At 30.4% G+C, this 16,561-nt stretch overlaps 1 protein-coding gene across 3 annotated transcripts in view; it reads left to right on the forward strand.

Annotated features, from left to right (window-relative positions):
- The first annotated feature begins 783 nt into the window (after positions 1-783).
- LOC140436982 (alpha-tocopherol transfer protein-like) overlaps positions 784-16,561 on the forward strand; it is a 162,963-nt gene continuing 147,185 nt past the window's right edge. For 2 of the 3 annotated variants that reach the window (XM_072526187.1, XM_072526186.1), the window contains exon 1: positions 9,566-9,878. In XM_072526187.1, the coding sequence (XP_072382288.1) occupies positions 9,769-9,878 (110 nt within the window). In that variant the 5' untranslated portion in view covers positions 9,566-9,768. Of the gene's footprint in view, positions 899-9,565; positions 9,879-16,561 lie in introns of those variants that run through there. The other variant, XM_072526188.1, reaches the window with a different exon arrangement.

Consider the following 16,561-nt stretch of genomic DNA (forward strand, 5'->3'; position numbering starts at 1 on the left):
CATTACATTACCACTATCGATAGTCTCACACCTTTAGACGTTAGCTTCGAGCTAAATCACCTCGGTCATAATTATTATCGTCGTATGTGTGAACTATTTCCATTTTTTAATTTCGCATAAAGTAAAAACTGATTAACCACAATAAAGCAAAAATGTTAATAAAATAATTTAATTAATAGTGATTATTTAATTTAAAGTTTTAAATTATTAACCAAGAATAATTTCTACTACGATTTGAACAGCAGCAGAACAATAACCCAACCTGTCACTAAATAATTATAAAAGTCTGGTGGATCAGAGTTCAAGGCACGATGTTCTCATCCAAGCGCAGGGTTCGAATTCAACATGGAGGTTTTACTTTTTTAAAAATTAAAATTTGAAATTATGCAGATATTATATTGTTTTGCTTTAAATCACTAAACATTTATTTCAGTCTTTATTAGAAGTGTTTATAGTAAAACATGAAAATCTTATTGAAAAAACAATGTCGTACTTTCGAAAATAAAGTAAAAATTCTTCATTCAAACATTAAAGAACGTTCTAACTGGAAGATTATTTACAGCGTAGAAGAACTTGTGAAAGAATCAAATTCGCCACAACCATAAATAAAAGTGGTTCCATATTTGGCAAAAGGAAGAAATATTGCAGGTATTAAATTAATGTTCTAAATGTAATAATATTGTGTGTCCATCACACAGGTAAAATATGTATTAAATGTGAAAGTTGATTTTCAAATTAAAATTTTTTTAAATAAAATTATATTTCTTAATATGGGTTTTGGAGGTCAGACTATTTGGACGTGTGTAGTGTCGCTCCGAAATTAAATTCCAGTTTTGGGTGGTTTCGAGTGTAATCTGCATGCAAATTAGTGTAAAGTGTATTTAAAAAGGACCTTTATGTAAGTAAATAATCAGTTATCTGATTTTGAACTGTATTAAATTAATAGTTAGTTTTAATTGCCCTACGGATAAAAGTGAAACTTCTGAGTGGTCGAAACGAGTTGAGCTTTTTGCGCTGGACGGGTGATTAAGAACGATAAACAATAATAATTATCAACAAAAACAATAGGTCTGTTATTCAGGTTTCGGTAAAACTATACAGAATTATAAAGTCTGAATTTATTTGCTGTTTTGATATTGATTGTATTTTTGTATTTACAAGTGGTAGAAGTCGAAACTGGTTAGGATCGAGAATAATTGCTAAAATTTAACTGTAGAGGTAGGCGCGGCGCTTGTCGAGATCCGTAACTGTTACTTATAATATTTATATTTATAAATACTTTTATTATTTGAATAAGAAGAAAGATGGCAGATGGTAAGGTTGATGAAGATGGTAAAAGAAAAAGCAAAGAGGAGATAGACATATTTAGCAGGAGCAGAAAAGTGAGCCGAACGCCAGACAGGTCGAAACCAACAACGAATGAAACTAGCAGCCAGAACGAAATGACGGAACTAATGAGAGAAATAGCAAGCGATAATAAAAAGAAAAACAGGGATCTGGAAGAGATAAAAAATACAATGGGTAATATGATTGAGGAACTAAAAGAAATTAGGAAGGAAAATAGTGAATACAAATTGCAAATGGAAGAAATAATAAGAGAAAATGAAAATCTAAAGAAAGAAATGACAACGATGAAACAAAAAATAGATAAAATAGAAATAGCCTTGGAAGCATGTCAGAAAAAAAAGAAGAAAAATAACCTAATAATGAGAGGCTTACCAATAGACACAATAGAAGTAGAGCAACTGGAGAACTTCATAGAAACAAAAATGGGAGTAAAATCAGAAATAAATAGGGTACAAAAGATAAATGAAACAATGTGTGTTATCGAATGTAAAACATTCGAAGATAAAATGAAAATACTAAAAGCCAAGGGTAAACTAATAAACTGTAAGCAACATAGAGTATATATAGAATGTGACCTAACATTAAAAGAGATAGAGATACAAAGAAATCTTAGGAAGATAGCAGCAGATGAAAAGACTAATGGGAAAAGGACAAAAATTGGATATGGTTTCATAATTATAGAAGGCATTAAGTGGAAATGGAATCAAAAAACAAGCCGGATAGAAAAAGTAACATACAATACAGAACCAACTGGTTCAAAAAACTAGCTGAAGAAAACACAATGACGGACCGAGAAACAAAACAGACACAGAACAGGGACATGAGCAGATCTAAAGATAACACAAACGGAAGTAAAAACAAATTGAAGTACAACTTAAACACAGAAAAGAACAAAACAATTTGGAAAATGGCATCATGGAATGTGAGAGGTATAAATGGGAAGGAAATAGAACTGGGGGAATAAATTAGAGATAAGAACATTGAAATAGTAGCTATAACAGAGACAAAGAAAAAAGAAAAAGGATCAATAATATTAGAAAACGGAATGTTACTAATATACAGTGGAGTGGAAGAAACGAAGAGAGCTCAGGCAGGAGTAGCGCGCATGATAAGGAAGGAGAGTATCAACAAAATAAAAAATTGGATATATTACAACGAACGTATACTAAGAGTAGACATAGATATGGATACAGAGGAAACCAATACAAACCTCATCATATGTTATGGACCAGATGAAGACGCAACAAAAAACGAAAAGAATGAATTCTGGGACAAATTACAAGAAGTGATAAATGATTGTACAGAGAAAATTGTTATCACAGGAGACATGAACAGCAGAGTGGGGAAAGAAACAGAAAAATGGAACAATGTCATCGGACCTTATGGGGAGGACAAACTAAACAAAAATGGAAAATTACTACTCGAATTCGGTCTAGACAATAACCTGGTGATTATGAACACACACTTCCAACATAAAAGGATACACAAGATTACAAGAGAAGTCAAATCAAGAGACGAACAATCAATTATAGACTATACTATAGTGGAAAAAACAGAGAAGAACTGGATAAGTGACGTAAGTGTAAAAAGGAGTTATGAAATTGGTAGTGACCACTATCTACTAGAAACCACATTCAAAAGCAAAAGAAAAGAAATAAAAATAAATGAGAACATAAACAGAAAACACAAAGAAATAATAAAAATTTATAAACTAAGGGAAGAAACAACGAGAATAAGATACTCAGAAGGACTAGAGAAAGAGATGGACAATTAACATGAAATAACAGAAACAATAGAAGAAGAATGGGGAAAATTTAAAAATGCGATGATAAAAACAGCTAAATCAATATGTGGAACCACAAGAAATAACAACAGAGGGAAACGAACATCTTGGTGGAACGATGAAGTGAAAAGAGAAATAAAAGAAATGAAGAAATTATGAAAAGAATACATCCAAGACAAAACACAACAAAAATATGAAAATTATAAGAGACAAAGAACAAAAGTTAAAGAGATAGTTAAGAAAGAGAAAAAGAAAAGTTGGGAAAAATTCGGGGAAAAATGGAAGAAAACAGCAAAGAAAACGTAAAATTATTTTACAGAACACTGAAAAACCTAAGAAGCAACAAAGAAACGAAACTGAAACAAATAATGAACAAGGAAGGAACAATAATAAACGACGATAAGACAATAATGGAAAGATGGAGGGAACATTTTCAGCTGATACTGAATGGAAATCAAGCGAATACAATGGAGAAGGAAAGCCACAACAGGAGAGTATCCATGAGAAACACGGAAAATCCAGAAACTATGGAAAAAGAAGAACTGGAAGAAGCAATAAGAAAGATAAAGATTGGAAAAGCACCAGGAAGCGATGAAGTAGCACCAGAAATGATGAAATATATAGGAGTAAAAGCAAAAGAAAAATTGTTATACATATATAACCTAATATGGAAGAGAAAAGTAATACCCAGAGAATGGACAAATGCAGTAATTATACCTATATACAAGAAAGGAAACACAAGAGACTGTAGGAACTATAGAGGTATATCACTACTATGTGTAGCAGCAAAAGTATACGAAACCACAATAGAAAGGAAAATTAGAAAAGAAATAGAACATAAATTAGAGGATGTACAAAGTGGATTCAGGAAAGGACACAACACACAAGACCATATATTCACCATGCAACAAGTAATAGAAAAAGCCTTAAAGAAAAATAAAGAAATACATCTGAGCTTTATAGACATGGAAAAAGCATTCGACTCAGTCAAAAGAAAAGATATATGGGAAAGCCTAAAGAAGAAACAAGTAAGTGAAGAACTGATAGAAGCAATAAAGAGTATATACATGAAAACAACAAATACAGTAAGAATGTTAAATATACAGTCAGAACCATTTGAAACAACCCAAGGAGTTAGACAAGGGGGAAGTCTCAGCCCAGTACTATTCATAAATATAATAGATGACATAGTGAAAGAATGTAAGAAAACATTCAAGAAATACTGCATCGGTTGGAACAGAATGCAAATGATAAATGCTGAGATGTGTATATTTGCAGGCGACATAGTATTTATTGCGGCAACTGCAGAAAAACTGAAATACAACTTAGAGAAATAGAACCTAGAAGCAAGCAAATACAACTTAAACGTAAACAAAGAGAAGACTCAAATAATGAAAATATCAAGGAAACAAGGGACGGAAGATAAAATAGAAGTAATGATAGACCAACAAAAAATAATACAGACAAATTCATACAAATACTTAGGAACAGTAATCAACAACAAAGGAGACATCGAGGATGATCTTAACAACAGAATGGAAAACACAGGAAAACTATTCCAAGCAATAAATAGAGGATTCCTTAATAACAAAGAAATATCAACAAAGACCAAGATGACAATATACAAAACAATATATAGACCTACAGTGACATATGGAGCAGAAAATTGGATATTAAACAAAAGACATCAGAGCAGAATTCAGGCAGCAGAGATGAAATACCTCAGAAGAACGATAGGAGTAAAAAGAACTGATAGAATCAGAAATGAAGAAATAAGAGAAAGACTCAAAATCAAACCGATACTCGAGTCAATCAAAGAGAAAAAATTGGCATGGTTCGGACATCTAACCAGGATGGACAATAATAGACAAGTTAAAAGAGTGTGGCACGCCAAACCAATAGGGAAGAACAGAAGAGAAAGACCCATTAAAGAATGGAACAGTGACATCTCGCAGATACTGCAGAGTAAGGGTAAGACTTGGCAGGAAGCAACACAGATGGCATCCAATAGGAAGAAATGGAGAAAGTTCGTTAAGAGCTAGGACACCTCAGAAGACTGTCAAATATTGTAATGTAATGAATTGTATTTTAAACGGCCCAACACCGAAAGGTACAAATGGGTTCTACTAATTAAGTAAGTAAGTATATTTCTTAATGTTTAAATTATTTCTAGTAATAGTTATTGGTACAAATCCCTTCAAAATTATAATATTTAAAACTATTAGCGCTTTTATATAATTTTAACAATAATTTTATATAAATGTACAAAAAAATATCCGCAAAAAAAATCGCCCCACCTGATACTATGTGTTTTAAAATTGACTTGGTATTAGCATTTATTAAAAACTACACATTATAGTAGGATGCATTATACTGTATAATAGTTTTTATTATATGTTATTAGGAAGGTTAAATACTAATCATCGTTTTTCCATAGTAGACTATGTACTGTACAAAGACATAAATGAGATATAATGCTTACATATTCATCAAATGGTTTTGACGATTGAGTCATAGTGATAAGAAAGCTCTAAAAATGTTCTCTAATTGTTTAACTATTGGTCGTTTCCCCAAATCAGGAGAGAAACTAAATAAGCACCTAAATATCTTTTTTTATCATCGGATAGTTTAACTTTTCCAATGTTGTACTTATTTCTAATCAGAGTAAACTTTAACTCTAGACTAAAATTATATTGTTAAAATTTTTCTTTAGGGTAAAAATGTAACGTTATAATTTTACTCTAGATTACAAATTTAAGAGAACAAACATTTAACATTACACTGGAAGTCAGAAGTCAAATTTCTCACATTTAATACTATCTTTGGTTTATAATGTCTCATTCGACACCTCATTTGTCATTTTATCTGTTTTAATAAAACGGACGAGTTATGTTTACGAACAAACCGACAGACATGGATAATTAAAGGTTTTTACATTTTAATGTTGTAAAATGAGTAAAAACATCAAAAATAGTTTGGTTAAATTTTTATTTAATAAGTTTGTGAGTAATTTTTATTACATAGAGTTCTTTTTAATAAAAATTAAAGGAAAGCACTACAAAACTTCGAAGATTTTAAGCCAGGTACAAAGACAATAAGAAATCAGTTAAAAGAGGAAGCTAGTCTGTGATTCTACAGTAAAGAAGATGAATTCATCAACTGAGAGAAATTTGAAAATCGCGTTTTACAATATATCTGGGGAAAGTCCAGTAATTGGAAATTAACAAAGAGCTTCAGAACAGAAGATATAATGAGAAAAAGGGAATCTCGGAAAATACATACGCTTTATAAATTTACAATAATGCGAAACATCCCAAATACAATTATCCGTCGAAACAACTGGTTGAGCTGATTGTGAAACATTTTAAAAATACTTTGGAAGACCATATTACGTTGCCAAATTGCAAAAACATTGATAGTTTATGTCAATTTTAACAAGTACGAGAGTCACGTTGTCAAGCCAGGAAAAATAAAAGACCCCGCACAAATTTCACAACTCAGAAAACCCAGCACAACAGAAACTTGGGACAAGTTTACCATACAAAACAACAAAGAAGAGAATTAATGCCAATAAGAAAATATGAAAGAAGACATGAAAGAGGAAATAACTATGAATCAAGATACCGATAATGGAACTGAAATAGACATAGAGAAAGTCGTGAAAACAATACTGCACCAACATATATGAAAACAGAAATAACAGGAATCCAAATAAACAAAGATATCGTGAAAGCCGTAACAACAACAAACTACAGAAAAAGCCGGTAAGAGATTAAATAACACCAACATAGAAAGAAGCAAAGAAGAAAGCCAGAACAAAATTTAGAAGTAAATATAACAACGGAACAAGAACTGAGAAATAACCAAAGAAAGAAGGAAAGAAACTTAGGAGAAATTAATGCCTGGGAGTCATTTAAATAAATAAACCTAGAAGAAGAAGAAAGAAGAAAAGAAGAAAATAATAATACATAGAATTTATGATATGAAGTAAACTTAGAAGAAAGTGAAAGGAAAAAGCAAACTTTAGTAGTAAAGAAAATTATAGAAGTTCCCGAAGATATACACGAAGAAGCCGACATACAGAAACAGGAAAAGGAGGACGTAATTGAGTCCTAGTAATTGAAGAAAAATGCGTTTCTCCCGAGAATATGGAATACGAAAACAACATATGTGAGCAAGAGGGTGAAGATAAAAAAGTAAAAAAAGGTGAAGGTCTTTGTTTTTGACACAATTCGAAGCGACAGTTTATTTCTTGTATATTTATACTATTCACCATCTCATAGGAAACATTACAGGAGCCATAAACATCAGGGCCTTGTAACACTAGCATAGAAAAGAAATGAAAAGAATCCCAAAAATAAATGGAAAAAGTATTTTATTAAGTATTTAGTACAGTTTATTAATTGAAAAATTTCAATTTATAAACTGTAAAAAAGAAGACAGAAACAGCAATGTTCACCAAAATAACAAACGAAGAAATGGTTTAAGCCCTTCAAATAATAAAGAAAAAAAAGTAGTTGGACCAGATGGTATTCCTAGGGAAGTGTGAAGAGCATTAGGAAAGATAGAAACAAGTTGGCTAATTTAATAGAATTGTAGAAGTTGGACAAATTCCAGACTAATGGAGTAGTAATTAGTACTTGTTTACAAAACCAAGAGAGACATACAACAATATACAAACTATAGGGCCATAAAATTACTTACTTACACCATAAAAATAATGGAAAGAGTAATTAATAGACGGATGCGCGAAGAAACCGAATTATCCGAGAATCAGTTTGGTTTTATACAAGTTGAAAGACAAATCAACAACAGATGTAATTTGAATTATAAGGCAGCTGATCGAAATATACAGGAATAAAGGAATAAACGATTATATGGTATCCATTGTTCTTAAGAAGGCATATGATAGAGTTCCTCAAGAAATTTTGTGGTAAGCACTCAATAAGAAATGAGTCCCATATGAATGTGTATGTAAACATTGTGAAAGATAAGGAACAGGCGTTAAGATTTGATTTCATGTATAGTGCCTCTGCATATTCCTTTGTACATATTTCATCCTAGCACGAATCATCAGAGCGACTGGTACATAAGCCCTGAACGAGAAATGTTTTCCTTCAAAAGAAGTGATAATAATATAACTTCAATAAAGACGCTACAGCGACATCTGAGAAGAAAACCAAAAAGTAGAAATTCGAAGATGTCTTGGTTGCCGAAACCAAACTTTAGATTTTTGCTTAAATCTGTGCCTTTTATAAATTTTACAAGGTAAATCAGACGATGACAGAAACGATATGGAGGGAATGCGTTTTAGATTTCTGGCTGAATCTAACTTTGACTGTAAACAACAGATCGCCGAACCTGCTTATCAGGAACTGCAGCAGAAAAATGTCAGCTCGAGAGCCTGTCAGTATCTCTAGTCAAAGATTTCACCTTTATTTGGGTAGGTCGATGAATCCGATATCTGAAATAAGATAACAAAATAAGTAAACAAATAATTTTATTCTACAAAAATTGGAAACTTACCGGTCAAAAAGCTTACGTATAACTTTCACATGAAAATCTGCCAGAGGTTCTTGTTCTGTACTTTGTGCCCAAAAACTTAATCACCCAATAAGAAGAATTCCTGACCTGCAGCTTCCTGGAGGGAATAAAAGAGGAATTAAAGAAGACCTGGGGGGAGCCGTTTATACAGAATATGTAAGTTTTATTGATATGATTCAGGATTGAAACTTATGGAGAAATGCCATTAGAGAAGCCGACCCCGCATAGGGATGAATGCAAAGAGAATAATGCAGTATGTTGGATAATACTAAACATATTTCTCCAAATTATGTTAGGGGGCGCTTCCATATTCCAATTAATTTTTTTTATTGAAAACACCTTTCTTACCTTTTAGTATGGAGAATTTTAACTTTTGCGACCCTCTCTGATTGATGTCCAGCTATAGAAAATTACGTTGTTGCGTTACGGTTTTTATAGGTTTATATTGTAGTACTTATAATCGGGTAAATTTTCTTTTCAGGTTATAAAAGAGTCTGTTTGAGATTAGTTTGGTTCACTATAAATGTAAATGAAAGAACTGTAAAAGGCATTTGGTTTCTACTTAAAATCATCGGCATTTTTATTTTGTTTATGTTTGTGTGTATGTTTGTTCCGTATTTTAATGTTTCATAAAACCTGCATCTTTACGTACCGCTTAATTTATCGAATTCTCGTTTAAAATTCAGAAATATGAAGTATAATATCTTATTGTCTTGTTATCGTATAATTCCTCTTTTAAGTTACACATATACTGAAAGGCTATAAAAGAACATTTTGTGTGACCTGCATCTTCCACTAATGACCCCCTACTCCGACCCTGCCGTTGCTCTTTTATTCGCAACAGTGCCACAGGTTGTCTATCCCACTCCGACTTTCAATTTTTGATTACTCGAAAGTTTCTTTCTGCTGGTTTAAGGTAAGTTCTTTAGTCGTTCAGTTCGCGTGAAATTAATAAAACTAGTCCGCCACAGATCAGCGTCGCTTCATTGTGTGGGACTTTTGTTTTTAGACAAAAATTTACTTTACTTTCGTGTCGGTTTGCAAGTCTAGTCTGTGCTAGTTAATTTCTGTGAATTATTGATACTACTGCTATAATGGAACAAAAAGGCAATACACAAAACACTAAATATCTTCATCCATTTTATCATGGATTAAGAAATGTTCCTGAGGGAAGGATCAAGGAACTACAGAAGGTTCGAACTTGGTAAGTGGATCTTAAGTGTTTTAATTGTATATTATACCTCTATAATTTAGTATTTATTTAATTGTTTTTATAGTTTAATTTATAATTTGATTAATTATTTTTTTATCTTATCTAAATTTATATTGTATCATTGTATATATATATATATATATATATATATATATATATATATATATATATATATATATATATATATATATAGCGGTTAGAACAATTAAACCTACAGCTAAGATTAATACTATTATAAAAATTGATATAAACCCACCATTCTTCCGGGTTGAACCGTGTTGGTCTCCATTGCGCCGAGTTTTCGACATCCTCTTTGATGTTTTCTTCAGGGCTTACGAGATCTCAGTCTCCCAAGCCCCCAGGCACTAGTACACTGATCACTATTCACTTCACTACTGAGTACTCAGAAAAGTTTTGCATTTCCCCTTTGCTTTTCATTTGCTCATTAAGCTACCTACCCCTTTACATTTTTTTTTGTCAAAATTAGTTTTTCCTAATCTTTATTTCTTTTTAACGGCCTTACCCTTACTTAGAAGTAAGAAAATAATAAACTATTATAACGAACCATTGAAAAAAATCTTAATTAAGCTGGGTGTGAATGTTATTATTAAAATTTAAACGGTTGGCATTTCAACGATTATCCAATATCATTGTTATAAACGTTGTTCAATCCGTGTTGCATTTGTTAAAAAACTATATACTTAAAAGAAATAGGGGTTGTTCATAAATCATTGTTAAGATTATGTCAAACACATGATGTAGAAAGATCTATAAGGCAAAAGGATTAAATAAAATATACAAACACTTGCCAAATTGCCCTAATGATTCATAATATTTTCGGTTTCACTTCAATTTATTTTTTAATGTTCTGCGAAGATTATTTTGTTCACGGAGTTACGTTTGGCACTCCGGCGATTCTATAACCTGTTTAGTTAACCTTATTTTGTTATTAACAAGTCCTTATTAGTGGTTGGTGGTTTCTGAACTGTTGTCGACAGTGATTGTCAACCATTAGCAAATTTGGTTTTTTGACCGTCTCGTCTCATACGAGATTATTTAAAAATATTATTTAATAACAAAGATTTCTTACATTCTAAGCACCATATCAAAACTTTTTGGCGGCTTATTCGAATAAACAATGTGTAGAGGTACCATAACAACTATTATTACATTTCGTACTTGTAGTCCACAAAATGAACGTGAAATACGGCGAGACCCAGATCGCCGGATGGATCCATTGTAGTGATACTCCTACAAGTGTCTGAAGGGCTCATAAATGGGCCCTGCTCCGATCTACCATAACCATAATCGTAACAAGGCGGGTGTCGTCGCCCTGTTATTTTCCATGTCACTACCAAATTGCATGAAAATTTGGATTTAGGTTATACTTATCCTCCACTTCAAAATTGGACTTATACTCCTTGTACCCAAGGTTGATTTTTATTTTTAGGGGTAGAAACGACTCTTGTTCTAAAAACATTATATAATTGTAAATTCACGTAATTTGGAACTATTTAGTTATATAGTGACATTCAATTTAGAATTCCTTACCATTTAAATTTTTTACCACGTAATTCGAAGAGAAAGAAAGAAATTCGAATAGTTGTAATATTTTTTTTTTCATTAAAACTATATATAAAATATTTTTTTTAATCAAAATGTTATGAATTTATTTTATTTTATTTTAAGTACATTAGGTTTTTCAAGGACAATAAAATCATTTAAATTAATTTTTTTTGAAACCCTTGTTTTTAACAGGGTTGTAGTTGAAAGGGCTTGAACGAGTCACTACTCATGAGTGTATGTAAACTTTTGACAGCAATATCTTAACGAATGTTTGTCTTACAGAAATACAAAATAAACGAAAATGTTCGGAAAAGCAAATTCTATATTTTTTTCATTCTTCTAGATTTTTCGTATCACTAATACTTTTTAACTTAAATTTTCAAAATAGCATTTATTTCAAAATTTAAAAAAAAATTTCTTATTTTAAAACCATGTTTTTAAATAAGCCCTTTATAAACCGGTTAAACGTAAAGGGGCATATAATCAGTACATAAATAAAGTAAATTGTAAAGCGGTAACGATTAAATTTTATTTGGGGTTCTAATTAGAGTGTGATTTTCACGATGTTTTTACAAAAAAAGGCACCAACTTTATTTTGAGCGCAACTCGCTTAGTTTTAATGCTAGAAACTTTTTAAAGAACAAAACTAAAGCTTTTTTTAATCACTTTCAAAAATTTTTGATGAACTTTCTTCGAAAATTGCTTAATTTTTCGGTTATTTCACGTTGAAATATTTGACTTGCAATTTAACAAATAAAAACCTACTTTTCATTATCCAAAACTCTGCTTCTACTGGGTCTAGAGACTTCATAGTACACTATTTTTTTTTTGTTTTTTTTTTATAAGCTACATTTTTGTAGGAATATTTTTTCGACAAACACTTACTTTTTGAGTTATTTGTGAAAAACCGTCCGAAAACGTGGTTTTTATTTTGAAAAATGTAAATTTTCACTCGCAATTAACTCAAAAAGTATTGACTTAGTGAAAAAACTCTATAAAATAAAAGTTGCTTAAGATTAGTAAATATATTTTTTTATTTCCGGACTTATTTTGAACGTATGTTTTTTCAATTCTGAGAAGAGGTGGCTTTCACCATCCAAGTAAAAGTAACCCTGGGCTCAAGTCCAAAAGTCAAGTAGAGGGTAGAAGAAACTTAAATCGAAATTTGCAAGAAAATTCATCGTGACAAGGAAAAATTACACTCCAAAAAGGTCATTTATGAGAGTATTGGTAAGCTTACTGATGCCGTGTTCATTTTTTTAGCTCATACCGCATTTATGTTTTCCAGGTTTTTATTGAGTTTTTGAGTTACTTATCTGATAAAGTAGTTTTCGATGTGGATATTTTGCACAAGAAACTATCCTCAGCCTGCTATGGACTAAGATCTGTTTGGAAGGAAATGAATTTAGCATTTTCCAAAACAACATACTTTTCTTTGTTCGAGTCTCATCTTCGATATGGCCTTTGTTTTTGGGGTTCTAGTACAGCTGGTCTAGCTGATGTTATTTTTAAATAACAAAAAAGAGTAATACGGTATCTTTTTGGCCTCAGTAGAATAGCACATTGCAAAAACTACTTCAAAAATCACGGGATTTTAACTCTTCCTTCTCTGTATATTCTAGAAAATATTAGCTTAATTCGTAAACACCTACATGTTTTACCAGCAAAACCTAATCATGACTACTCCACCAGAAATTCAAGCTTTGATGTGTATTTACAGATCGCATCCACTGATTTAGTAAAGAAATCTATATTATATTCGGCAAAAAATTATACAACCATCTCCCTTTGCCACTTAAATCTACAACTTCTTTTCTTAAAATCCGTAAATTCACAAAAGCCTATCTATCCGAAAGACCTTATTATTCAGTGGAAGAGTTTCTTAATGAATAATTAAGAAAGTGTAGTACGTTTAGGTACAAGCAACAAAGTATTTTTTATATATTTGGATATCACATTCTTAAACAACTTCACAAGCTTAAACTTATCCGTAAACTAGTTCGTTAGGTTTTATTATGCAATTTGCAATTTAGTAAACTTTTGCAATGGATAGTTTATTTTATTTTATGTTTTATTCTGTGATATGATTTATCTAATTTTAGTAAATTTTAATTGATATTGTTATTATTTTTTTTTTACTTTTTTAAGCTTTGTCCATAAAATTGTACAATTTTCAGTGACAATAAAGTATGTTTCTATTCCATTCTATTCTATTCTATTCTATTCTTTTCTATTCTATTCTATTTCTATTCTATTCTATTCTATTCTATTCTATTCTATTCTATTCTATTCTATTCTATTTTATTCTATTCTATTCTATTCTATTCTATTCTATTCTATTCTATTCTATTCTATTCTATTCTATTCTATTCTATTCTATTCTATTCTATTCTATTCTATTCTATTCTATTCCATTCTATTCTATTCTATTCTATTCTATTCTATTCTATTCTATTCTATTCTATTCTATTCTATTCTATTCTATTCTATTCTATTCTATTCTATTCTATTCTATTCTATTCTATTCTATTCTATTCTATTCTATTCTATTCTATTCTATTCTATTCTATTCTATTCTATTCTATTCTATTCTATTCTATTCTATTCTATTCTATTCTATTCTATTCTATTCTATTCTATTCTATTCTATTCTATTCTATTCTATTCTATTCTATTCTATTCTATTCTATTCTATTCTATTCTATTCTATTCTATTCTATTCTATTCTATTCTATTCTATTCTATTCTATTCTATTCTATTCTATTCTATTCTATTCTATTCTATTCTATTCTATTCTATTCTATTCTATTCTATTCTATTCTATTCTATTCTATTCTATTCTATTCTATTCTATTCTATTCTATTCTATTCTATTCTATTCTATTCTATTCTATTCTATTCTATTCTATTCTATTCTATTCTATTCTATTCTATTCTATTCTATTCTATTCTATTCTATTCTATTCTATTCTATTCTATTCTATTCTATTCTATTCTATTCTATTCTATTCTATTCTATTCTATTCTATTCTATTCTATTCTATTCTATTCTATTCTATTCTATTCTATTCTATTCTATTCTATTCTATTTAAAATCTGAATTCTTTAATTTTGTTTCTATTTTTCTTCAAGGTTCATTTTACGAGTATATTAGCTACAACTAGATTTGAGTTCCTATTGTTAATTGTTTTTACCAAATTTATCTGGCGTATAATATATAGGTGTATCTGAACTACCATCACAAGTATAGAGACGGAAGCTAGAAGAAAGAATTGAGACGTCAAATTCCATGTCCTGACCACTGGTAAATATTTTTGAAATCCATCACAACTGGTCTGTTCAGTGTTGTTGTCATATATCTTGTTCCAGTATGTTGCTTAAGATCTTTATTTTCTCCCATTTGAATTTTTCTTTTTTTATGTTTCTGTTTATTTTGGATACATTGCTTTTAAGGGTTTTACGTTACCAACGATACCTATTTTCAGGCACAAAAGGAGATTGTATGGATTTATTATTTTTAAATATTATATCAATTAAGCCATTATTTTACTTTTGTATAACAACACCCATGTATTATTATATAATAATATATTAACACCAATAAATATTCTGTTTTTGTTTACATAGCATTTATGTGAAATTTTTTATTTAAAAATTTATTTAGTAGTTCTCAGATTATTCAGGAAAAAAGTTGAAAAAATTTGTGTTAATATTTAACTCATTTTGTTAAGACGTTTAGCTCATTTTAGATCATTTTTACCAACAACCTCACGTAACTTTTATATTTTTGAATTGAAATTAGCCTGAAAAATATTTAGAAAACTACTCTAATATTTAATATACTAAGATAAAAAGCACTATGCGATTTTGTGGTATAATTAATTACAATCTAGAGTAAAAAAACTACTCAGGTATCGACTTCGCCACTTCCTTACCATCTGATGACATTCAAACTTCCATTTCTGTTTTCTTTTTCTCAAGGTTGCAATAATATATCTTAGTATAGTAATGCGACATGTATGTTCTTACATAATAATTCTACTAAGGAGGTCACATTGCGAGTGAATGGCTACAAAAAGTTCAGTTTCTGTTCAACATTCCTTATTGACCGCTTGCAGACATACTGGTATCTACTTATTTAGCAAAATTTTTATGAATTATTTTAATCTCTTATGAAATTATTATTGTCGTATATTTGGAGAAATAACAACGTAGTTTTGTTATTTTCAAATCTAAGTCCCTCTTAAACTGTGAAAATGAAAAATTGTCAATTCAAATATATATATATATATATATATATATATATATATATATATATATATATATATATATATATATATATATATATATATATATATATAAGAATTACTGGATATTAGTGACTGTCAATATAAACAAACAACACAGTTTATTAGGGTTGCAGTCAGAAAATTGGCCGGGATGTTAATGATGGGCCTCTAGTATTTCTTAAAAAGAAATATGATATTAAGTACACCTAATTACTTATTAATCATAGGATTTTTTCTTTTTGTTTTCTATGTATATATATTTAGGGATTCTTCAGTATTCACTGCCTTCCCTCGCTCAACCGTTTCCATCTCTCTCTGTTGTTCCATTCTCCATCGTTTAGTCCTCTCTTACTCATGGCGTCATCTACTTCGTTCCTCCAGGATTTTCGGGGTCGTCCTCTTTTCCTCCTTCCTATGGGGCTCCATTCGGTTATTCTCTTTATCCATCTGCTGTCGCTAGTTCTTCTTACATGTCCATACCACTTTAGTCTTTTTTGTTCTATATATGTTAGTATGTCTGTTTCTATTGATGTTCTTTGCTTTATTTCGTCATTACTTCTTCTATCCATTCTTGTTACTCTGCAGCATCTTCGCAGGCATTCCATCTCTGTTGCTACTATCTTACTGCTGTTTTTCTTGTTTATGATCCAATTTTCAGCCCCATATGTCATACTTCGCACTAATGTTTTATAAATCTGCGTTTTTGTCTTCATATTTAGGTGTCTATCCCACCATACTGAGTTAAGTTGTCGGATTGCTGTTCTTGTTTGTCCTAATCTTTGTGTAATTTCTTCCTCTGTTGTTGCCTTTTTCGTGAT

The sequence above is a fragment of the Diabrotica undecimpunctata genome, chromosome 3 (genome assembly GCF_040954645.1).
Source record: "Diabrotica undecimpunctata isolate CICGRU chromosome 3, icDiaUnde3, whole genome shotgun sequence".
NCBI classification, from domain to species: domain Eukaryota; kingdom Metazoa; phylum Arthropoda; class Insecta; order Coleoptera; family Chrysomelidae; genus Diabrotica; species Diabrotica undecimpunctata.